The sequence below is a fragment of the Solanum dulcamara genome, chromosome 11, assembly GCF_947179165.1.
Source record: "Solanum dulcamara chromosome 11, daSolDulc1.2, whole genome shotgun sequence".
Classification (NCBI taxonomy): Eukaryota; Viridiplantae; Streptophyta; class Magnoliopsida; order Solanales; family Solanaceae; genus Solanum; species Solanum dulcamara.
In genome coordinates, this window is record NC_077247.1 from 60,809,487 (window position 1) to 60,835,434 (window position 25,948).

The 25,948-nt window shown below is 32.2% G+C and overlaps 4 protein-coding genes across 5 annotated transcripts; 3 read left to right on the forward strand and 1 right to left on the reverse strand.

Annotated features, from left to right (window-relative positions):
* Window positions 1–3,755: 3,755 nt before the first annotated feature.
* LOC129875246 (serine/threonine-protein kinase D6PKL1) lies at window positions 3,756–6,651 on the forward strand. Its single transcript, XM_055950700.1, has 2 exons — window positions 3,756–4,722; window positions 5,389–6,651. The coding sequence occupies exons 1-2, from the start codon at window positions 4,010–4,012 to the stop codon at window positions 6,260–6,262; spliced, it is 1,587 nt and encodes a 528-aa protein (XP_055806675.1). The 5' UTR covers window positions 3,756–4,009; the 3' UTR covers window positions 6,263–6,651.
* Window positions 6,652–8,596: 1,945 nt separating this feature from the next.
* Window positions 8,597–10,933, forward strand: LOC129872782 (glycerol-3-phosphate acyltransferase RAM2-like). The gene is given in 3 exon segments (XM_055947671.1): window positions 8,597–9,019; window positions 9,021–9,230; window positions 9,943–10,933. Coding segments are annotated over 3 exon segments (1,536 nt in total). The 3' UTR covers window positions 10,846–10,933.
* An 872-nt stretch (window positions 10,934–11,805) lies between these two features.
* Window positions 11,806–13,972, forward strand: LOC129873254 (probable prolyl 4-hydroxylase 6). Its single transcript, XM_055948309.1, has 8 exons — window positions 11,806–11,982; window positions 12,057–12,131; window positions 12,223–12,280; window positions 12,540–12,644; window positions 12,754–12,811; window positions 12,888–13,063; window positions 13,150–13,210; window positions 13,404–13,972. The coding sequence occupies exons 1-8, from the start codon at window positions 11,879–11,881 to the stop codon at window positions 13,691–13,693; spliced, it is 927 nt and encodes a 308-aa protein (XP_055804284.1). The 5' UTR covers window positions 11,806–11,878; the 3' UTR covers window positions 13,694–13,972.
* Window positions 13,973–15,321: 1,349 nt separating this feature from the next.
* Window positions 15,322–19,973, reverse strand: LOC129873253 (uncharacterized). 2 transcript variants are annotated; one of them, XM_055948308.1, is made up of 9 exons: window positions 19,586–19,973; window positions 18,901–18,978; window positions 18,355–18,801; window positions 17,683–17,818; window positions 17,339–17,501; window positions 17,011–17,139; window positions 16,633–16,827; window positions 15,720–15,842; window positions 15,322–15,642 (listed from the first exon to the last, which is right to left on the reverse strand). In XM_055948308.1, exons 1-9 carry the CDS (start codon window positions 19,713–19,715, stop codon window positions 15,550–15,552), a joined length of 1,494 nt encoding a protein of 497 aa, XP_055804283.1. In that variant the 5' UTR covers window positions 19,716–19,973; the 3' UTR covers window positions 15,322–15,549. The 2 variants fall into 2 exon arrangements, with proteins under 2 accessions (XP_055804283.1, XP_055804282.1); XM_055948307.1 differs by having other exon boundaries at window positions 19,529–19,973.
* Between the last annotated feature and the right edge of the window lie 5,975 nt (window positions 19,974–25,948).

Consider the following 25,948-nt stretch of genomic DNA (forward strand, 5'->3'; position numbering starts at 1 on the left):
AAATTGGAGATTAAATTTGGTTCCATTGAAAATTCTTTTAAAATGAGTTAAGACTTGAATGAGTTGAGATTGATCCAATTCAAATTATTTTGAGTCCAACCCATAAAATTCTGAACGGGTTATTGATATTTGAACTCATTTTGACACTCTTGCCACTGATCAATTTGCTTATTCCTTTACGAACAATTTATGGTGAGTAAAACAACAGTTAAAAATGAAGAATATTCCTATATTTCTTTTTGTGGTGTGCCATATTTTCTAATATTATTTTTATTTTTTATTTTACTTATTATTTATAAGGCAAAATTTAATCGAAGAAATTGGATGAATGGATGTTGAATGTTGATTAGATTGATTCCGAAAAGATAATATAATAATGATATACAAAAGTTAACTGGTTAGATTTGTCTCATTAGTAAGTATAAATTATGATTTACGTTATATAAACTAACATCAATTATGATTTACGTTATATAAACTAACATCACGAAAATTAGTTTATACTTTACAATATTATAGGTAGAATTTAACATTTGTTAGTATGTTAGTTATAATTATTTTTTACTGGACTACCAATTAATATTTATCAAGAGATTTAACTCTAATAAAATAATAAGGGACGTGAATGTTTAAATATATTTTACACCACTAACACATACAACTTACCCTCGTAAAATTATGCTTTCGTTTGATCATAGATTTTCAAAAAAGATATATTGTTAATTTGTTCATAAAATTTGATTAATTTTTGAATATCTATATTCGAAAAAAATTCAAGTTCCAAAAATTGATGCAAAATAATTTTTGAGTGAAACTCCAATTCTATTCACAAAGCTTCTAATTTTAGTTTCCAAATAAAATACATGTTCAAAATACAAACTTTAAATTTTAAAAACTAATTTTTTTTTTCAAACTTCAATAGCTATATCTTTATTGTTTGTTATAAAAAAAAAGTTTATAGAAAGAGAGGTTTGTAGTATTAATAAATTCACGAGAGATGTGTGTGTATTACCCCCTCCTATTTATTTATTTTCGTATTCCGGAGTAGCGGGAAAGGAGAAAGAATATCATTATGTTACTTCAAAGTTCAAATAATTGAGTATTCAATTTTATATATATAATTTTTTTCAATATTGATCAACATTTACCTCTTATTGTTTAACATGTGGAAAGGAATTAAATTCCCTTCTCATTTACTTCCATACCAACCAATTGAAAGGCATCTTCCTACCTTTTACTTCAACCTCTTTTACGTACCCATCCACTTCTCAACGTATATATTGTTTTTATAGTAAGAAGTGAAGGATGGACTTTCTATTTCTAGACATGAGAGAGTATTATGTTTGGAGAAAAAAAGTGTAAATAGATATAGGAGTTAGGAAACGACGATGCTTTTTTTCTTTAAACTATAAAGAACAAGTTATTTGAAGGTTGAATCATATTGTTAATTTTGATTTTCTATATACAATTTAAATTTTCGATAAAGAATATTTAGATAAATTCTTTACGCTTCTTACCTTCGTCCCTAGATATACATCCTAGATATACAAGTTGATTTGTCAATATTTTTTACCCATAATTTTTAAAAATTATTAAAAAGACTCATAAGTTTGTATTATCATTTTATAATGAGCAAGATCTGTTAAAAAAATAATCTTATAACATAATCAATAATAATCAACAACAACAAATAACAATATGGGTAAGAACAATTCATTAATTGCATTAAAAATAAATTATTTTATTTTTTCAATCTTGTCACTCAAACTATTCTTTTTCGGAGGAGGTAGTAACAAACTATTCTTTTATAATAGATATAGATGTTATTTAATGGTATTGGTTGGCCACGTTAATGGAGAAAGTTGGTAGATAAATATTAGCTGGAATTTATAAATAAGGGGTGTTTTTATAAAATATAAAAATTTGGGTAATTTTTAAATTTTTAAAAAATTTCAAATATTAAAACTTAGCTCAAATACTTTTTTTTTTTTTATAAAACTTGGGAACTTGGAATGTTTGCCAAGTAATGACAACTTATATGATTAAACATTGATTCTCAAATATTGTTCAAATTTTTCCCAAAAATATTTGAAACACCAAAATTATACACATTATACTCTTGTAACAATATGCACTACAGTTAGTATGATTGCATGTGTTTAATTTTTATCATGTGCGATAAATTTCAATCAGATGACCGGTGAATACGTTCGTACTGATAGCAAAAGGTACACTGCCACAAAATTACTCATGTAATATAATAGTATTACAATAATTAAAGTGGAGCTAACATTTACAACTACTTTTGAAGTTAAAGTTCTCTAATTTATTGCACTACTAAGCTAGTATTAGCTAGTAGTATAGTTATTAAGTTATAGTTATTGTAATTAAATAAATAGTGACATATATGTCTGTCTAGTGTCTCTTAGGAGCAGCAAGGCTAGTGGATCCATCCCCATATAGCATCAGCGCCATTTCAAGCGCCGTTTGACTCCCAATCAAACCAATCATTAATTCATGCGCGTCTTCACTCTTTGATTGATTAAGTCATCCTCAACATCTCTTTACCACTGCATTCAAAATTGCTAACTAATTTTTTTTCGTTTCGATTTATTTTACACCATTTGAATTTTGAAAATCAAACAAGTTTTTCTTTAATAGTAACCATTTCATATGACTTTGAAAATACTTTGAACTATTAATTATTGTCATTTAAAAAACACACAAAAATTTTAATTCTGACTTCACTTTAAAAATTAAAAAAATTTAATTTTCAAAATTCCAACGACACCGCATCAATCGGAACGAGAGAGTAGCTTTTACTGGTGACAACCTAACCTAACCATTCTATTTTGCACATTAATTTAGTAGTAAGAAACATTAAAATCGATTTCGCGACTTGAATATGCCGAAATAAGTGATTTAATAAGTGATTAAGTAATATGAAATAAATATTTTAATAAAATATCTATATAATATGAGATAAAGGGAGCAGTTACCATTCACTTAGTAGTAGGACCAGTGACATTAGAATGGAAATTAGAACTGTTGAATCTGAACATGGGACATTTTTTCTTGGTCCAATGGTACTGAAAACTTGTCGTCTGTCAATAAATTCCAAGAAATATTTACATTTCAAAGGACTCAGATTATCTTGGCAATATTAACCGGGAACCCAACCCCCAACCCAAAAGGAAAAAAAGGACCCAATAGAAATTGAAGAAGGCCTGGTTGGCCCACATTGGTCTTTATGTGCAACAAAGAGTAACATTTTTTTTTAATTTACACAAATTCTATTAATAGTTAATTACATTATTATTTTTTTCAAATTATAATTTTTTTAAAATAAATGAATTTTGGATACATCAGCAACAGACATCCGGATATATAAGAAAGGGATGCATCAAAGATGAGAGGAATGTATCAGAGAGAGAATAGGACATTTCGATACATAGAGGAGAGATGTATTTGAGAGGAGAGGGATAAGGGTGTATCAGCTAGAGGGAAGTGATGCATTCGAGAGAGAATTTTTGATTTTTTTTTAATATTAGAAATTTTAAAGATTATGATAAAATAAGATGTGCATTTAGATAAAAAAAAATCTGATTTACTAATCTGATGTCCGAAGCCTATAAAACCTCGACTAGGTCATATGACATTAAAAATTGTGAGTTGGATTATTTATTAAAAAGAAATGATAGGGTTTTGCAATCCCTGTTACTCCCAACACAAACACATAAATGGCTGTAGTATTAAATAGAGTGGTTGTATATAACTATAACTATAACTATATAACTGGTCCTCTATATATTTTGTCTGTAAGCTGTTTGATTTCTAGGAGATTGTAAAATACATTCAAATTTGAATACCCTTTTTGAGTCCTTAGATGCACTATTCTCTCATTTCTCTTTGACTACCTCGGCGTCAACAAAAACCCCCATTTGACCACCATTCATTTAAACCCCAAAATCTCAAATCTTTCAGTCATTTCATCGAACACCTCTCATTCATGATGAATAGAGAAGCCAATAATAGCATAGACACTGATGCCACTTCTTCTCTCAAGGTCAGTTTTCAAGAACTTAGTGTTAGCAATACTAACAGTACTAGCATTGAACTTTGTAGCACTAGTTTTACCCTATCTGAGAATAATAGCGTAGGTAGTAAGTTGAGTGATGGGGTTTTTGAAGGAAAACGGATGGATTCTTTGAATGTTGGAGTTGACAAGAATGTGGAATTTGTCGAGAGTGAGAATACTAGTTTTAGTTCAGTTAGTTATTGTAACAGTGCTGAACCGAATGAGGTTAGTTTTAGGGGGATTTGTCCGTCGAAACCTCACAAGGGTAACGATATTCGGTGGGATGCAATCCAATGTGTGAATGGGAAAGATGGGGAGTTGGGTTTGGCACATTTTAGGCTTTTGAAAAAACTGGGATTTGGTGATATTGGGAGCGTTTATTTGGCGGAGTTAAGGGGGATGGGATGCTTGTTTGCAATGAAGGTTATGGATAAAGGGATGTTAGCTGGGAGGAAGAAGGTGATGAGAGCTCAAACTGAGAGGGACATTTTGGGTTTGTTGGACCATCCATTCCTACCAACCCTTTATTCGCATTTTGAAACAGAGAAGTTTTCGTGTTTGTTGATGGAGTTTTGCAGTGGTGGAGATCTTCATTTGCTCAGGCAGCGCCAGCCCGGCAAGCATTTTTCAGAACAAGCATCAAGGTCTGTCATTTATACTATGTTCTGTTTTTCAACTCTCTGGTTGGCAAGCTTACTGCATATGTGCCAAAGTTTTCAATCTATACGTTTCACTAGTTAAGAGATGAATACTCTATTTAATCTCCAATCCATTGGCTATCAAAAGAAATAATTGTTACTTTGTTTGAAGTAATACCACTGGTGCCTTGATTGAGTGTCTTATGTTGCTTGAGGATGTTTGATAAACGTAATGCCCTGCTGCTAGTCTCTTCATCATCCGTCTGGCTTGCTGATTTTCCCCGAGTTTCCTGTGCAGCGCGTGTGAGGAATACTTATGGTGATTGCTCATTTGTTTTCTGAATTGTGTCTCAATCCCCAGTTTCAAATCCTAGAAGAACAAAGTTTTACAACCTCCACTTAGTTGTAAACACTGTTGAAGCATAAGGCTATTCACTTTGCTTTCAAGAATTCACGACTCCAATTCGAAATTTAGAAAATTGTAATTTACTCATGGTCTATTCTAACTTGGGCATTATGCCTTTTTTGTCTTTGTGTTTTGATAAATAATTTGAACCTTAATGTCGTGCATTAGTTATACTATTTGGTCTTAGTTTTGGTATTGAACTTTCAATATTTCCGTCTACAATTTTGAAGATTCTTAAAGAGTTTGTTTCCTTTTTTGGGTGGCAGGTTTTATGCATCAGAGGTGTTGCTTGCACTCGAGTATTTACACATGATGGGAGTTGTATACAGAGACTTAAAGCCTGAAAATGTGTTGGTGAGGGAAGATGGCCATATAATGTTGTCGGATTTTGATCTATCATTGAGATGTTGTGTCAATCCTACCCTTGTAAGATCCAGCGATGAACCTTCTTGTGCTATGTCAGCATATTGTATCCAGCCATCTTGCATTGATCCAGCATGCAAATTACCTGTTTGTGTGGAGCCTTCTTGCTTTCAACCTTCGTGTTTTAAGCCTCGCCTCTTCAACCATAAAACAACCAAAACGAGGGGTGATCGTGCAACGTTGGTTTCTTCTGATTCACTTCCCGTGCTTGTTGCAGAGCCAACTACAGCTCGGTCCATGTCCTTTGTTGGAACCCATGAATATTTAGCCCCAGAAATAATTAGAGGAGATGGTCATGGTAGTGCTGTTGATTGGTGGACATTTGGGATTTTTCTGTACGAATTATTTCACGGGAAGACACCATTTAAAGGCAATGGAAATAGAGAGACATTGTTTAACGTTGTTGGTCAACCTCTAAAATTTCCTGAGGGATCCACAGTTAGTTTTGGTGCAAAGGATTTGATCCGAGGTTTACTTGTGAAGGATCCTCAAAAAAGATTAGGATATAAACGAGGTGCGACGGAGATAAAACAACATCCTTTCTTTGAAAACGTTAACTGGGCTCTCATCCGAAGCACTCATCCTCCAGAGATCCCTAAACCAGTTGATCTTACATTTTTTAAACAATCGTGCAAGTCATCGTCTTATGCAAACGAGAAAGCTGCTTCTGATTCGGATAGGTCATCTGGTCCTTATTTAGATTTTGAATTTTTCTAAATAATTTTTTGGGGGATGGATTTGTAGGTGTCACTTTGATGTTCATTTTGGTCCTAAAGAAATTTATTTCACTTAACAACTATCTCTTCTTTATTATAGTACTAGAGAATCCAGAGTATACAAGTAGTTCTTTTTAACTGTTTTCCTATAGAAACTTACAAAAAGATAAAGAGGCATTGGAATCTCCTGAAAATGGGGTTTCCTTTTCATGTCAATACTTTCAGAAAAGTGAAAGGAATATAAAAGTAGCAGAATAAATACCTTTTCTTTTCGTTTCTGTTAATTAGATACTTCGTTTGAGGTGGTGAACCACTTTCCAGGACACCCTTTTACAGAGCACGAGACAAGGACAAGACAACAACTTTTCCTATAAAAACTTCCTTCTCCAGTTGTTTGTAAAGCAACTTACCATATGGACAAATGATAATAAAGTTATCTTTGCGCTATGTATTTTGCAATGTGGAGTCAGTGTCGTTTTCTACCTTATATGTATGTCAGCGTTGCTTTGACTGGACATTCTAGCTAGCTAGGAGGTTTGTTTATTTTAGATATTTTTCTTTCCAAAAACTGATGGAAGAAAAATCTATTTGCTTTCCTTTGTTTTGGAGATTGGGTTAATATTCTTGTAAGATGCATTTGACTTTTTCCTGAAAAACAGTACTAATTATCTTGAGTGTGATGCCGACATTCTGTTCAGGGTTGTGCAGTCTAGGTACCGGATTAAAGTGAAACCAATTTCTCTTCTTGAATGTGCAGAGGACTCATCATAGCCACTGCTTTTTTCATAGACACAGATGGCACAAGGGAATGATATACTTTTTAAGCACTTCCATTTCGCCATAGATTTTGAAATTGAAACTTGAAATTTGAGTTTTTTTAAGTTATAAGGAAAAGATTGAAGTTTTGTGACAAAGTCTCGAAAATTAAGTTTTGAGTCATATTTTTGAAACTTGAAAATATTCTGATTAATTTCACGATCGAACAAATATTTGACGACAAATTTATGACCAATGCTAGCTAAAATGTGCGTGCAACCTGTTACCTCTAGTTTTCCGCCGGATTATATCAATTAAACATTTATTAAGAGATGGCAACGTCCTAGCTGCTATCTGCCCGTTATGCGCATTCATTCTAAAATCTAGTTAATGCGATGAATGGTTGCAGATTGCTTATAAAACTCACTAGCTTACGTGTGTTATCTCCTAATTTTACTAAAAGGAAAATCAATTTTAATTCAAATTAACTAAGGAGTAATTGGGATCCAATAAGCGTAAAAAAAAGGATATATTTAACTCAAAATTAACGTTAAAGAAATTGGAATCCAATCAGTAAAAAAAGAAAAAGAGAGAAATTTTAACTAGTTTTTAATACATTAGGGAAATTTTTTAATTTCATTTAAAAATGTTTACTCATTTGTTCAAGGCCGGAACCTGACAAACAGTGGCGGGTTTGTCAAAGATAGTCATCGAATATGGAGTACAAGTCAATTCTTTCAACTACTAATTTATAGCATCTGATTAACATGGAGATTTCAACAATATTGTGTCTCACCTAGGAGTATTTGGTTAAATTACTCTTTGGGTGTGGTTGGTACCAAAAAAAATGTTTTCTAATTCTTTAATCTCATTTATTTTATTTTATTTTTATTTGAAATGACTATACTTAATAGTAAAAATAAATTAAGAATTAAGTAATTAATTATCTCTTGATTTTTTGAATTAGGCAACTAAAATTGGACATGAAGAGGTACACAAATTAGCTAGCATGATAATTACTTTCTCCGTCTCAAATTAATTGTCACGTTTCGCTTTTTTTCCTTTTCCCTAGAAGCTCCCACATTTTTGTTCCTTTGGTGACTCGAACTCACAACCTTAAGATTGGAAGTGGAAGATGCTTACCATCAGAGCAACTCCCTCTTGTCACGTTTCGCTTTTTGAAAGTCAAACTATGTTAACTTTGATCAATATTTTAAAATACATTTTTTCATCATATTAACATCAGACAAATTTCAATTTATAGTAGTTTTCATATAGTTTTTTAATATATAAATTTTAATTCTAAATATTATGTTTGATCTAACTCAATTTAAGTTTGATTAAATTAATTTGTGAGAAGCAAATCATAACAATTATTTTGCGTCTGAAAAAGTGACATTAACCTTCTCGGAAATCTCAAAGTGAAAACAATTTTGGAAATGACGCTTAACGTTTGTCCTCATATGGAATGCAAGCTTGTTTTTACCGTAACAAACTTGTATATCTAAGCCACAAGAAAGTCAATCGAACATAACACTTTCTAATTAATTAGGTTGCTCTTAACACAAACTCAAAGCCAATGGCTAAAACAGGTTCAATAAAACATCCTAAATTTCCAACAATTCAACAATGTGAATCAATGGGGCGTGAAGATCAAACAGTAGTAGCAGACATGGATGGAACAATACTAGTAGGACGTAGCTCTTTCCCTTATTTTGCACTTGTTGCTTTTGAAGTTGGTGGTATTTCTAGGCTTATTTTTTTGGTCTTAGCATCTCCGTTGGCTGGCCTATTATACTATTTCATCTCCGAATCGGCGGGTATTCGTGTCCTAGTATTTGCAACATTTGTTGGTATGAAAGTGTCCGATATAGAGTCCGTGGCACGTGCTGTTCTGCCAAAATTCTATTCGAGCGATTTGCACCCTGAGACATGGCGTGTTTTTTCGTCGTGTGGTAAAAGGTGTGTTCTTACGGCGAATCCTAGGATTATGGTCGAAGCATTTTTTGAAGGAATATTTAAGTGTCGATATGGTTATTGGGACAGAAATATGTACGTATAAAGGAAGAGCAACTGGATTTGTTAATGAACCTGGAATTCTTGTTGGTGTTAACAAGGCTAAGGCTCTTCAAAAGGCTTTTGGTTCTAAATTTGTTCCTCATATTGGACTTGGTGATCGCAAGACTGATTTTCCCTTCATGTATTTATGTAAGGTTTGTGATTTTCCTCTATGTCACATTATTTTCTTCTCGGTCGATCTATTCTTAATAAGTGATACGTTTTCTATATTTAAATTTCCCAACTTGTAATTTACTCATTTTATCCTTTATGCTATATGCTCTTGTTGTCATAGAATTGGCATGCATATGTAACGTCAAAAAAAAAAAATCTTAAATTCCGTGCTCAATTAAAACATTAAGAGATAAATGAAACGGAGTGAGCAATAATAGTATGCAAGCATTTCAACGGATAAGTGGTGTAAATATTTTTAACACAAAAGGTCATAATAAGGTAGTAGTTATTAGGTAAACGTTTATGATAGATATAGTTTTACTATTATTTTGACAAAAATAGTACTCCGATCCTTTGTTCCTTTTACTTGTCAGGTATGCATTTTGCATTCCTCTTAAGAAAGCATTGATTAAGTGTTAATCTTACTAAATTATTCATATATATTATATTTTAAAAAAAACATTAAATTTGACTTACATATATTCCAATAAGTTTGAGATAATTTGTTAAAATGGACAAGTAAAAAGAGAAAAATTATTTTGAATATAATTGACGAGTAAAAGAAAATAAAAAGAGTAATTTGCTTATTTATATACATTGATAATTAAAAAAATTACATTATCAATACATATAACTTAGAACGGAAATAACATAAAGTTTCCATACTATAACTTCTTTTATTACTCTTTACAGGAAAGTTACATAGTAAGACCAGAGCCTGGTGTTAAGCCCATGAGCCAAGACAAGTTACCAAAGCCCATTGTTTTCCATGATGGCCGACTTGTTGAAAAACCAGGCCCTTTAATGGCACTCATGATCATTCTTTGGATCCCTGTTGGTTTCCTCTTGGCATGCTTGCGCATAGCCGCGGGTGCACTCCTACCGATGCCTTTAGTCTATTATGCCTTTTGGGTCCTTGGTGTTAGAGTCAAAGTCAAAGGTAACTCACCTCCTCCAGCCCGAAAATCCACGGGCCAAACCGGTGTCTTATTCATTTGCTCCCATCGAACTCTTCTTGACCCAATTTTCCTCTCAACGGCCCTTGGTCGGCCCATCCCTGCGGTCACTTACTCGTTGTCACGACTCTCTGAGATTATTTCACCTATTAAAACAGTCCGTCTTAGTCGTGATCGTGTAACGGATGCTAACATGATCAAAAAATTCTTAGAAAAAGGTGATTTGGTTATATGCCCCGAAGGGACAACATGTAGAGAACCATTTTTACTAAGGTTTTCGGCTTTATTCGCCGAATTAACCAATGAGCTTGTCCCCGTTGCAATGTCTAATAAAATGAGCATGTTCCATGGCACGACGGCTAGGGGTTGGAAAGGAATGGACCCTTTTTATTTCTTCATGAATCCTAGCCCTTCATATGAAGTGAATTTTTTGAACAAATGGCCATATGAATTGACTTGTAAAGCTGGAAAATCAAGCCATGACGTGGCAAATTATATACAGAGGACGATAGCCGCAACATTATCGTATGAGTGCACCAATTTTACTAGGAAGGATAAGTACATGGCTTTGGCCGGAAATGATGGAACAGTGACCACAAAATCTGAACTTGCAAGCAAGAAAATGACAACGAGCTGCTAATAACAGAGAAAAGTTCGATTTGTCTTCAACAGTTCTAATTTTTGTTGTTCCTAATTTTATAGACATATATAGTTAGCACTTTAATAGAAAATCGAAATAAACTAGTATAGTGGTTGTCTTGTTACAAGGACAGATGAAATACTTCGAAAAAATATGTACAAATTACCTCATAAATATGCAAACTGTTTACTTACAAGGGGAATATTTTTAGTGGAATGAGGTTTATAAGAAAAATTGTACCGGCAGATAATATCACACTATATTAAGAGTCTTGTTGGACTGCCTATAACTTTTTCAATCGAATTTCACCGGTTAGTCAATTACAAAAAAAAAAAAAATTCTTCGTGATAATTAATTTACAGTATTAGGTGCAACAAATACACTAATATCATGCATCCCGGTAGTGTATTTATTGCTTGAAAAAATGGAAAAAGGGAGTAAATACTACTATTCAACTAATATTTGACTGTTTGCAATTGCAGCATAAAGAACTTCAATAATTTTTTCCAAAAAATAAAATAAAATGAAGTCAGTGGTAGGCGAATACTCCCTCCGTTTTAAAAATAATGACCTCCTTTCCTTTTTAATTTGTTTAAAAAAAGAATGACTCCTTTCCTTTTTTGATAAAACTTTAATTTCAACTTTCCACGTGACATGTTTAAGGCAATAATATTAAAGGGTATTTTGATACATTTGATATAACTTTAATTTAGGACTACAAGATGAAATTTTTTATTATTATTAAATTCTGTGTCAAGTCAAACTATGTCATTCTTTTTTAAACGAAGGGAGTAATACTTTTTCCATTTTCATATTGTACACTGGCAGTATAAGTTACTTACCTTAATCTAATACTTAACATTAAAGGAAAGTAATCCACGAAACAGTGCTCCAATGGAATCTAATTTAATTCAAGTTGATTTCTCCTGTGATCAGTCAATTAAGAGTTATAATATCTCATAAAGTCACTTTATCTATTTGAAAAAATTGAAATCAAGAAGAAAAAAGACGACTTGGTGTAACTTGTTGTTTGATGGATTGTCGTCTTCATGTTATTCTTCTATGTTTCATTGCAGTTTTCCCTCACCTCTCTCATTCTTCTCGTCGATCTTCCTTATGGAGTGGCAATAAAGAAATGTACTGATCCTATCTCCTGTTTCCCTCTTCCTCTTTACTCGTACAACTTTGACGAATACTTTTTTTTTCTTCAGAAAAACGTCGATTTTGAAATTGACTACGACTCCAATTGATCCAACTCTGGTCACTCAAATTTCATGGCACCCCAGGTTTGTTTATATATATGGATGATATCCCGAGAATTGTAAAGAATGAAGATTTATGTGATGGAGTCCTGATAATGATTCTGAATTTATGCAGAGCTTTCAAATATAGGAATTTTTTGACAAATGAGGAGTGCCATCATTTCATCTCTCTGGTTAGCCTTCTTTTTTCCCTCTTTCTTACTATGCTCCCTCTCTTTCGTTCAGAAATGTGGAAGTTTTAGTTAATGCAAGTAAAAGAGAAAATTATTCCTTATAAACAGCATCTCTACTTGTGCGTACACACCACCTTCTTCAATAAGAGTCTTCTCTCTCTCTCTCTCTATATATATATATATATATATATTCAAGCCTGATCATTTCCAAAATACTTTGCTTATGAATATTTCGCCTTTGGTGAATCTGTACGAGAAGGCTAAAGATAATCTGGAGAAATCCATGGTAGCTGACCTTGAATCAGGGGTGAGCATAGAGAGTGAAGTTCGGACAAGCTCTGGCGCGTTTCTCGACAAGGCTCAGGTTCATCTCCTGTACCTCTAATGGATATTTAATGTTGAATGTTAATTTTTCTTAAACTTATTAGATAAGATGAAAAAGATCACTTAACTTTTGTTAATCTTCTTTAAAGGATGAAGTTGTTGCTAATGTGGAAGCCAGAATAGCTGCCTGGACATTTCTCCCTGAAGGTACTTTAGTACCTCTACGACACTTATTGGCTTTATCGCAATAAATTCTTATTTTTTACGCGAACTTGTCATTCAGAGAATGGAGAACCAATTCAGATGTTGCATTATGAACACGGGCAAAAATACGAGCCACATTTTGATTTTTTTAAGGACAAAGTCAATCAAGAGATCGGTGGTCATCGTGTGGCTACTGTCCTTATGTATTTATCAGATGTTGATAAGGGTGGCGAAACAGTTTTTCCTAGATCAGAGGTACGTAATTCCAATTTTGTATGATTTTCCTGTTTTTCCCTTCAACTACTTTAGACGAAATTTTTTCCTTTGTTCTAAATCTACAGGCTGCAGAATCTCAGCCAAAGGGTGATGACTGGTCTGATTGTGCTAAATATGGCTATGCAGGTACCGTGAATTTTAATGTAAAATCTGTACACTAGTCGGTGCCCATCAGCATATTCGTTGAATTTTTAGTGAATTTCAATATATATTCATGTTCCGTATTGAGAATACTAGATTCAGTTGAATCCATTGAACTAGGCTGCATCCGCCTTTGAATAAAAAGTGACACAAAATTGAGACTTGACATACTTTGCAGTAAAACCAAGGAAGGGCGATGCGTTGTTGTTTTTCAGTCTACATCCTAATGGAACAACTGATCGTTTGAGCTTGCATGGAAGTTGCCCAGTGATTAAAGGTGAGAAGTGGTCTGCTACAAAGTGGATTCATGTAAGGTCCTATGACAGTATTCCAGATAAGTGTGTCGATGTATATCCTGACTGCTCCGGTTGGGCTGCTTCTGGTGAATGTGATAAAAATCCTTCATACATGGTTGGCACTGAAGACTTTGTAGGTCATTGTAGAAAGAGCTGTAATGTTTGTTCGTGATAAAAATCCATATTACATGTGTTTTCTGCATCACTATATCAATTTAGCACAACACATCCTCAATTAATCTGTATCAGTTTCTTCATGATATATAACTCAAGCTAACTGCGATGGTACACTTGAACTCATGGCTTATTTATACATTCTCACATGGACCAACTAGATCTGATATAAGCATCTCTAGGAATCCAAAAAATTGCAAAAAAATATGCTTAAGGTTCCCTTAGGTATGTTAACAGGATTTTTTAAGCTTTATATGTATGCAAAAAGAAATTAGTTTTACCCTACTTGCACAATGTGATTATCGTGCGAAAAGGCTTCAATTCCTCATCTTTATCTCCGCCTTTATAAGCAAATGGTATTAATACCCAAAGCAAGCACAATGGATGATCAAGGTTTAAATTATAACAAGAGACGAAAAGTTCTGGATGATTTCTTTTCATTTGGCTTGCTTTGGTGGATTGATTAGTTCAATGCTTGTATAGGCGATTGTAGGTGCACGGTAAAATAATTCATGTGTGTATAAATTGATCCGGACACCACTATTCATAACAAAAAAAATGTAAGCCTAAATCATGCATACTCAATTAAAGAGAAAAGAAAGGTATTGATGAATGAAGTCCCTTGTAATAATTAATATGGCAATTGATACATGGATAGGTCTCTCTAAGTCGATTCATTAACGTCAAAATTCTTAATCTAAGTATCTATTACTAATAATTGGACAAGACAGAATTAATTGCACAGATAATAAGCACTCTACACCTTCAATTTTAAGATTGTGGATTCGAGTCACCAAGGAAGCGGAAAAGGAGTTCCCGAGGGAGGAAGGGTAAAAAAAAAAATTAGTAATTACAAATACTCAAAAATGGAGTCAAGTCTCAACTTAGGATAAAATACTGGTTATCTGGCCCACTGTAATTGAACATTGTAATTGAGCAAGATCTGCTAAATTATCCTCATACAAAAGATAGAAAACTCTGCAAAACAATGCCAAGTGCCAAGCACAGAGATAAAGCGGGGGAAAATAAAAGGATGTAAAGATAGAATAGCCCACAGAAACCGTTAAATTAGTTTTTAATAAAAACTAATGAACAATTGTAAAACATAAACCCACAAAAGCAGATAGAAATATTGTATCAAACAATCCCAACAATATTTTGGTAAATCCATGACTACCTTGGAGAGATCATCATACTCATTCAGGCGACAAGGATCATCCGGACACATTTGGAACAATAGACCCGCCGGAGGCGAGCCACCAGCAACAACTGCTCATGGACCTGAAAATTCGCAACAAAATAGAAAAATCAAATATGACGAGGTATCAAATGTTGCAAACAAATCTGTCGGAATGGAGACAAATGAGAAACCGTCTTCTAGATCCCAAAGTAAGCCACAGAGGTGTTCTTTCATTGCCATTTTTGGACGATGCGCGAAAACTCCTGCATCCTAAAGGTTTTCTGGGAACCTTATTGTTTCATATTTTCATGTTCCAATTGCTATAGCATTACATCGAATTTGAGATGTTCTTTTAAAACATGAATCATGATTACACAATAACAACATTATTTGTCGATTTACCTTTTCTTTCAATGAATCATATGCACATAATTGGATCTGCTATGTATGTAAACAAAAATCTTCATGCCAAAAATGCTACAATATGGGATCTGTAACACCAATGTTGAAGAAAAATTCTCCTTGATTCACTTCTCTTAATTTTTTTTGTTAGCATTACATTACAGGATAGGACCCGAAAAATGGCCTATGGCTATACATTTTAGATGGAAATTTAAAAGAAGGAAAGAGACAATTCCAAGTAACATTATGTATGGCAGATGTTTTGCCCTGGTTTAGAAGCCGAGTTGGTGATACTTGGCATAGTCAATCTCATTCATTCTAATACAACACAACATATTTTCTGGCAATTCCTCTGCCTTGTTTCCCTGCACCACATTTTACAAGTACTATCAGACACAAGTCTTTAACAGGTAATCAAATCCAACCTTAGAATTGTTAATACCTGAATTGTCAGACCGAAGTCAAGGACACAGTTTTTCAATCTGTCTTTAAATGATTCCACTCCTTTTCTTGCGAGGTAATTGAATCTGTGAATGTCCAAATCTATCTCAAAGTAGTTTTCTCTCTGCAACAGCCAACATTAAAGATTTCAGTATGAACACAAAGGAAATATGTTTGATTTTACATGCCAAATACATGAATGTTTGTACACAAAAGGAGTGAGTATCCTTATAAAAAGTATAAGCTGTCGTTCTATATGCATCAAGAAAATGTGATTGGAAAGATTTGTTGGAATATTTTTTGCCGAGGTACCACAACCAGGGGCGGACCCACATTGAGTGAAGCAGTGTCAAGAGACACCACTTTATCGGAAAATTCTACTAAATATTTATATATATTAATTACTTAACAATGGATGCCTCTTGGCGCATTGGTTCAGCCAATGGATGCCTCTTGGCGCTTTGGTTCAGCGCTCAGTTTTGTTCTTTGATAAGTAGTATTGAAACCAAGAGGAGCTAGGTATTTTTATTGGAAGTTTGTTTCCATAGAAGTTAGAAGGTGATCTTGTTTTTATGCAGTACAACATATCATCTTTTGAAAAAGGTATAGTAGAAAGAAAATGTTGCTCTTTTACTCATGCAGGGGTGGAGGGAGAGTATTGGCTACGGATTCAGCCAAACCTAATAACTTTGGTTCAAACTTTATATTTGTCTTAAAAATCCATTGAATATTTTCAAATTATTAATTTAGAACTCAATAACTTAAAGACATCAGATTTCAGAATAAACTTCAAATCCAGGTTCCACCGGTGGTCTCATGAAAGTGGATTCAGAGTTTTCAGAGTCTAGATATAACCAAGTCATAAGAAAAAAATACAACAATGCTAGCTGCACAGAGTTTCTAAATTAACGTACCAAATAAAATTCATGTTGAGGACGTGAGAGCACGGGCTTTTCGTTGTATGCATTCAAGAGTTTCTTCTCAGCCGCACTTAATTGAAGATCCTCTGTGTTGACAACTCGGCCCAAGAATTTTAATCTTTCCCTGAAGGGTGCATTTGTATCCCTGGCAAAGCCTTTGATCTTCTCTATTTCATCATGTATTAACCTCTGTCCCACAGACAGCAAGAAAAAGAATAACGAATCAGCAATTTATTCAAAAAGAGAAAATTACGTATATACACAGTAAAATTTAATATGCTCCTATCTGGTCACAGGAAGAGGTAATCTTGCTAAGTGTTACTCATTGAGAAATCACAAAATGTAGTCACGTAAAGAAATTCACCATCATACCTGGAGATTTTCTTGAAATTGGACTGGCATTTCTTTTGAGTAATTTTCTGAAAGTTTGAAGTAGAGAACAAAACTCATCCCTTCTCCATCATATTCATTTTGGAAGATTGCAGGAGGGTACAATGGTATCTGAAATGTAAGAACAATTAATCATTTTTTGGGAAATGCAGTAATTCAGGTTTTGAATGCCAAATCTGAGCAGTAAAAATAAATCTAATCTCTGAGGAAGATATGATTGCACATCAAATATGAGACAATATACTTCAACAGTGTTTTAAAGTATACATTGATATAACAATGTGATAAGAAAAAAGTAGCATCCCAATACCTGAAGATTCACAACAAGAATGGATGGAACTTCACTGGATGAATCGATGGCTGGAAGTTCCACAAAACGTGCAATATGATCAATTTTCCGTGGTGATAAGAATACATCAGCGCCAAAAGGATAAAATGCAGCACAGCTTAAAGCAAACTCTTTCTTCTTATCCCTGTCAAAAAATTTAGAGGGATTCAACTTAATATTCTATTGAGCAAAATAAATTTAGAATATACTCGAGAAAGAAATGGACAGAGTTGGAGAAATGCCTTTTATAGTCATATGTCACAGATCTTGTTTAGAAAAAAAAATTGTCTTACAGATGGTGTCCCTCATCAGTAGTATTCTCTTACCTGAAGAAATTTTTACCGCGGATCTTGAAAGTATTTGGCTCAATGGATGACCAGCAGTTTGCCATTTTCCTTCCCAATGGGCTGCGAGGAATTTGAGAACCAGCTATTGGTCTTTGCAGAACAGTCTTTGGCGACACTGGAGAATGAAAAGCAGACAAGTCAGTAACATAAAACAATTAAAGTGAATTGAGTTGCAGCTTGTAGCACTATGTAGATACATCAACACCTTCAATTGTCGTCTATGATTTAATGTACGCTAGACAGGTTACAGCTGTTATATGTGGATCACTAATATGACGATCAACTCAGGATGAAGTAATAGCATACTACATGCTTTTTATTCTACTTAATGCATATTACCTAATATGAAGGTCTATTCTCTTAAGATACTATTCCATAAGTTCAAGATTGATTACAACTACTGCTGCTGCTGCTAAGCCACAGTCACCAACAAGTTGGCCTCGGCTATATGAATCTTGACCATATTGTTCCATTTACGCTCATCTTAGTCCAAAATTTTAATCTCGAAATGCTTTTAACATTTCAAAAGTGGTTTATGCAAGAAAAGTAGCCAATTTCACACTTTGGCTGCCATTAACTGTATATACAAGGTAAAACAGCTTACATAATGCAGAACTTGAATTTGTGTATATACAAGGTAAAACAGCTTACATAATGCAGAACTTGAATTTGTTTCTCTCCATTTAAAAGATAACATCTGGGTTAGGGATGATTTTTTCCGGCTGCGTGGTGAACTCAGGTTTAGAGATTTTTTCTTTTCATCTGAAGAGGCAACACAAGCAAGAATAGGCAGACACGGATTTTGCCTTCCACAATTGTGGAAAATTCCTGTTTCAACCCTAGCACCACCATCCGTGCTTCGGGGCGTTTTATCATTAGGAGTTGGATCATCTATCTCATTTTGAGAATTGGACTTAAGTTGAGAATCTGCTGAAGAGTTTCTTTTTGCACCACCCTCTTTGACAACACTTGGTTCTTGACTTCCATATGGTTGTTCATGCTTTTCGGGGAGGTCAGAAGCAGCATTGCCGTTGTGATACACTAAATCAGAAAACCTCGGAGAAACACCGGTTGAAAAAGATCCATTTTGAGAAAAGACTGCACATTTTGAAATTATATATATATATATAACACTGATTAGAGATCCTTCCCAAACAATGCAATGACTATAAATATCTAACGGGGTCAATGACTTACCATCTTGAACGCTATGAAAATCGTCCTCACAGTCAGATTCAATCACCATCTCCGGGTCGAACCAAGACTCCGCATTTCCTGTTTAGGTCACAGAATATGACAAAAACAAATTAGAGTCACCCTCTATATAAACCTCCAACTACAACAATTAAGATCTTTACAGTAAATAGATAGAAACATTTCCATTAGGGTGTTGACTATTAGTCACAAAAATCAGACAAGATTGGAAACTCAACCAAAGAAAAATAACTAAAAATGACAACTTCATAAACAAAAATCTCAGAAACATATTTCAGTCCTCAAGTCTTTAAAAGCTAAGAGCAAGAAATCCTTAACGAACCCAAATTGATAGTATTAAAAATCCCATTTAAATTTTATTAAATATTTGATTGTAAACTCGCTTATCATTCTAAATTAATTTGAGATTACAATAGGAACCCATAAAATTCAAATACTGAATTCGACTCTGGTCAAATCCGTTGCATAATTACAAATAGCAGCTGAAATTTACCGAGGTACTCAAAATGTCTAAATGAATCTTCAATTTTATCCATTTTCCAGCTAGGTTTAAAATTAAAAAAAAGAGCTAAAATCATGATTTTAACTGATTTAGTAATATATAAAGTACCTTGAAAAGCAGGATTACAGTAAGAATGATCAGCTGAAGAAGATGGTTCGATCTTACTGAGATTTTGAGAAGCCGAATGGGTCTTCGATACATTTCTCCTTCTGCTAACTTTGTGTTTCTTCCGACGAACAAGCTTCCGCCCCCTAATTCCTACACACCCCTTAGGTTTTGATGCACATGCTCCCATTTTCCCCCTCTTTTCAGCAGAGAAAAAAATGGCAGAATTTGAGCCAATAAATCAACTATCCTCAACCACCAAGAAAAATATATACACGCAAGCAGATTCCTAATGATGTTAATTATATTATTATTATTTTAGGTTTGTTAGTTGGTTATCAAATGATTTAAGTGCAGCAATTAGCAGTAGAAGAGAAAGTTTATAGTATAAATATGGGTTAAGTAAATAGTTGGGATTGGGAGCTCAAAAATGATGAAAATGGATGATTGGTCAACGACAAAATGCTTCCCACTGTGGATGAGTTATATTGGTACGAACTTTCCAGTGAGGTCCCGACTCCTTTATTAATGCTATTTACCTACCAATATTCACCACTACGCGCTTAAATATATCTACTTTTTTACCCTTGTCTACTAATCCAACTTTTTTTTCTTAGATATTTAAAGATGCCAACCATTTCTCCATTTTTATTTTAAGAGAGCAAAAAGATGGAAAGCTCTCGGGGGAGGGAAAAAAGAGATGTTTTGCATTATTCACGAGAGATATTTATTTTTATTTTGGTCAATAAAAATTTAAAAGATAATTTATTATTTTATATTTATTTCAAAATGAGTGAGATGATTTATAACAATTAGAATTGATATGTAATATAAGTATTTTTTTTTTATGAGTATGTCAAGTCAAATATAAACATGTAAACTTATCTTCCTTATGTGTGTTAGGACAAATATGTGCTCGATTCGTGTTAATAAATGAACCATCACTAAACATTTGATAAATTAACCTATTTAAATTGATGAAGAACGAATATCACGATGTTGGAAACATTATGAACACTTTTTTTATTATTATTTCTCACTCGATGTTCAGTATTCATAATAGATCTCGATTAAATTTGAATTCACACCGGAAAGTCCTACTAATAAAGGTGAATCTGAATCAAGAGGACCCCAATCTGAGACCTCTTAATTAAAGATGAATGAGTACTTATCACTCCATCACAATTTTATAGAAACCAAAAGTTAATCTTATTTTATTCCTTGATCCCATTTATTACTGCATGTTTGCGTTTCAATTTAATATTTTGCTTTTATTTTAGTCTATTTTTAAAAATAATGCATCTTTCAATGTTTGATAACTTTCTAAATTAGATGAATTTATTACATGTCACTCATATTATTGCCTCACATAATCTCTTCTTTAGTTTTTAGGGGTATTTGGATTGACTGTTTTAACTAGCTTAAGCTAAAAACTAAAAGTCATGAGTTGGTCATATTCAAATTTTTGACATTTAGGTTCTTTTTTTGTGTACATTTTTTACAAAGTAAGTGCTTAGAAGCATTTTTTGCCTTTCTCAAACACCTTTAAAAAAAATTAAAAGCCAAAAATTACTTTAAGTAAACCAATCCAAACACCCTTACTTCAATAAGGAAATTGATTTATGACATAACTCTTTCTAATTTTAAAATTTCTCACCTAATTTGCTTAACACCACAAGATTCAGATGATATTTTAATACATTACATATGTTTTTTAAACTTTGTGTCTACTCAAACTAATATATTTAAATTAAAATAAACGGAGTACTACCTCTTATTCACCACATAATCTTTTTCCATAATTACTATATTAAGGATTAAAATTAGAAAAGGAAAAGGAGTAGTCCTCTCTTATATTTCTTTAAAAAGTATTTTGAAGTAATTACGTTTAGTACAAGTAATAAGTTCAACGGAACGGACGGAGGCGATACAGAAATAGCATCAAAATGTTGAATTTGAACACATTTTTCGAAAATAAGCATTGTAAAAAAAGTTGATTTCGGTATATTGATGAGCACTATTTTTTTTAAAAAAAAAGAAGTTAAATGATAATTAATCTTATAAATATTTATCTGTTGGTACATCATTGAAGTAGCTACGTAGATCAAAGAATAATCGACTAAATATTCTTTATCGAAAAAATTGTATTATATATATAAGAATAATATTACATATATTAATCAAATAGTATTAATATATATATATATATATATTAATTTTAAATATTTATAACAAAATTTCCGACTTCACCCCTTGAAACATATGTTTATATTGTTTTCTCAAGACTCAAATTACCACAAGAATGTTAGTACCGGCCTGAAATACACACATCCAAAGAGAGCCAACGAATGTGAAACTTTTATATACTTCGTTCTTATTAGTTTGGATCTTAAGTATTGTCGTTTCCTACTCAAATTAGAGAATTTTTAAAATAAATCAGTAATTTATTGTTAGATAGTATTTTTTTTAAAAAAATAAATGGAAAACCATTAGCAATAAAATAAAAAATACAAATAATCAATCAATGAAATTACTAATTTTTTTATCTTATTAATATATAAAAAATTGCAAACTGAACTATCTTACTTTATGCTTTATTAGCGGAAGATAACGTAGGTGAAGTGACGACATAAACAAATGGCTAAATGAGTCCCTTAAATTAGGTAAAGATTTAGTGCACCGAATTGTCCTTTTTTAACTAATTATTTATCAAAACATTTTCCGTTTTTGTCCCATTCAAAAGAATCAGACATGACAAATGACTTCGTGCAATTTTTCATTTAATTAGGAAAGCTTTCACATGTTATTTCCTATATAGCCATTAGTGCTTTGGTTTTGAAAAAGTTAAGATAGTATTAATAAAGCAAATTAAAAACGAGAGAAGGAATCCAGCTAACATCCACAAAAACATAAGAATTCATTCATATTCCATGTTTATTTTAAATTATATTAATTTAATATGAAAAATATTCTGGTTACTTATTTATCATAATTACTGTTACGACTTATAATAAGTCTTAAAGCACACAGGAGGTGGTCGACATGGCTGCTTCCTCAGAAGGTTATTTTTGGTATAAAATACAAATGCTGCTTAAGAGTTGTGTAAATTTGATGCATTGAAAGTTGTGTTTTTATCCAAATTGACAAGAAAACCAGCTGACTTCTGATGAATTCCTCATATTCTATAAATAGTGCTACTTTTATGGGTTAACTTTTACCTACTACTTTTATGGGTTAATTTTTACCATTAGGGGTCGTTTAGTGTGGTGGATAAAACAAAATAATCTTGGAATAAATGATTAAAATATAAAATTCAAAAAAAAAATACCTTTGTCATCCAATTCAAAAATAACTTTTTCTTTAACAAAATTTTAATTTAAATAATTTGAATATGTTTTTTTAAACACGTGGCAACCATCTATTGATTACAATTCAATTATAAATCAAAAAATTTTTAACAGAATTTTAATTAAATAATTTTAATAATTTTTTTAAACAGATGGCGTCCATCTACTGGTTACAATTTAATTATTTAAATTTAATTATAAATCAGAATTTTAATTAAATAATTTGAATAATTTTTTTAAACACGTGGCAACCATCTATTGGTTAAAATATAATTATTTAGAATTAATTATAAATCATAATTTATTTAACAAAAATTTAATTACAGAAAAAGACCTAAAATGCCCTCAAATTATTGGAAATAGTACAAAAATGACCCTCATGCCCTTTTCCGTTAAAGAAAAAGTCATTTTTGGACCTAAAAGTGGATGTCAAGAGTATTTTATGCCAATAGATGGATGAAAGATATTTTTGTACCATTTTCAATAGTTCAAGGACATTTTAGACTCTTTTTCGTTGATTATTTGAAATGACTAAAAAATACTATAAATTACAATAATTAACAACTTAAAATTTTAAATTTTTATCAATATCACATAAATCGAGATAGAGGGAGTACCATGTCTTATTGAAAAATGACGTAAAAAAATTCTAAATCACATTAAAATATTTAAAAGACATAAAAAATTTTGATTGATTCAAAATTCTATAGGTGTCGTATATATTAGGACAAAAGGAGCAACATATATTATTAAAAAATTATTATAAATCACAATAATTAATAAAAAAAGGGCAGCCCGGTGCACTTAAACTCCCGCTATGCGCAGAGTCCGGGGAAGGGCCCGACCACAAGGGTCTGTTGTACGCAGCCTTACCTTGCATTTCTGCCAGAGGCTGTTTCCAAGGCTTGAACTCGTGACCTCCTGGTCACATGACAGCAACTTTACCAGTTACTCCAAGGCTCCCCTTCAATCACAATAATTAATAATTTAAAATATTTATAAATTATATAAAAAAAATTAATTAACGCTTAAAATTTTATTTGTGTCACATAAATTTGACACTTAATAAATAACATATATTGGGCCCGACACGGACTCCAATATCTAGTAGTTAAATTATAAATTACTATAAAAAATATATTAATTAATTATAATCTAATAATAAGAACATGTGTAAAGAAAATAGGAGGTTGGCGCGTGAAGGATTCTATGTTTACGTCCAATAGGAGGGGGAGTTAGGTTAAATAGGTGATATGCACGACCTTTGAAGAGTCGAAGAAATGGTCCGTGAAACAAACGCGTTTAATAAAAGGGAGAGGGAACAACGTTGTAAGTCAGTCCCACGTGTTTCTATTTAATTTGTGGACCGAACTGGTTCTGAGTATTTTGCTCATTATGGGCCAGTCCAGAATTTAAAGAGCCCTTGGACCAGTTGGCCTCTTAGATGCAGTATATCAACCAACATTCACTTAATAATTTAAGGGAAAATGACACCAATTATCAAATATATACTAATTAATTAATATACATAGTTATAATTTAAGTTAATTTTTATTTATGGCAAATTTTTTTCATTAATTAATATACATAGCTATAGTTATTCAAAATTTGTCTAATTAAGCTTCTAATTGTATAAATTCAGAATTTCGTAATTGAATAAATTCATATTTTCTATATGCTTACCCTACCATGTATATAATTATAATATTGATAGTTTGATTTGTATAAGTTCTGTTTTTTTAAAAAATATAAATACAAAATTTGTATATACTTACCCTGCTTGTATATTGCCAGTAAATTATACAAATGATTTGTATATTCACAGCGAATTATATAAACGAGTATGCGAATTATAGAAATAGTTGCTATAGTGTTTGGATGGCTGTTAAGTATTGTATAATAATGTGTCATATTACATTATATTGTATTGACTCGTTACATAATATTACACACCAACAATCTGAATGATAAGTTTATAAGAAAAGTAGGGTACGGGGGTAGAGTTACTATAAAAAGGTAGGATAAAGGATAACATAAAATTATTAAATAATAAGTAAAGACAAAATAAGGAGAAAATATTAAGGTTACGATATGATCACAACAAATCGGTCGTTAGACAAAATGAGATTTTTGACTTCGTAACCTAATGATGAATTTTAACTATACGATACAATAAAATGTAAGTAACAATCAAAATAAATATTGTATTTAAACTAACAATACAATAGGTAAATTTCATCCAAACACAGTGTTACAACTTTGCATTATATTCTACTTAATTTGAAGTTTTCGGTTCTGTCTAATTTTCTTGACAACATTTGAACATGAATTCATTGATATTTGGAAAGAAAAAAATGATATTTGAAAATGAAAGTTATGTGTTTGAATGTGAAAAAACAATTGAAGTTTCATGAGCGAAAATCAGAAAAAATCTATTTTTCATAACTTGGAATTTCAAGTTTGAAGTTGAAATAATGAGGAAATATTTGAAATAAGATGTATGGACAAACGGATATAGTGTATATAGGATTTGATTTGATATCATGATTTGATCCATTCAAGTGCATATATATGTATAGGATGATCCGTATCTTATATGTTATGTTATTAATATTATTACCAATATTTGGTGATATTGCTTAACGTGCAGGGAGTGAGTGAGTGTCCATCTTGATTGGTGAGTTTTTGATCTCCTTATTAGAGGAAATTAAATTCATGTGCTGTACAGTAGTGATAGTTCATCAAATTTATAAATATCTCAATGGCGATTTGGTCAAAAGTCAGCACAAGAAGAAGAATGAATACAAGTGGATCTTCTTTCTAAATGTAGAAATGGCAAAACCTTGTCTAGTTGTCGGAAAATGGCCTCACACATTTTCTTGTCAAAGGTTAAAAATGTAATTTGCATAAACCTGGGTCTGACTGAGCATTTTATAGTACCATTCATTTGACTGCATCTTTCATTTTTATTTTTAGCAATCAAAGATATGATTAGCGGAATATATTTTTTTTTAATAGTGTAGGACATAACTTATGAGATATTATAAATTATCTCATAAGTGGCGGAGGGACATAG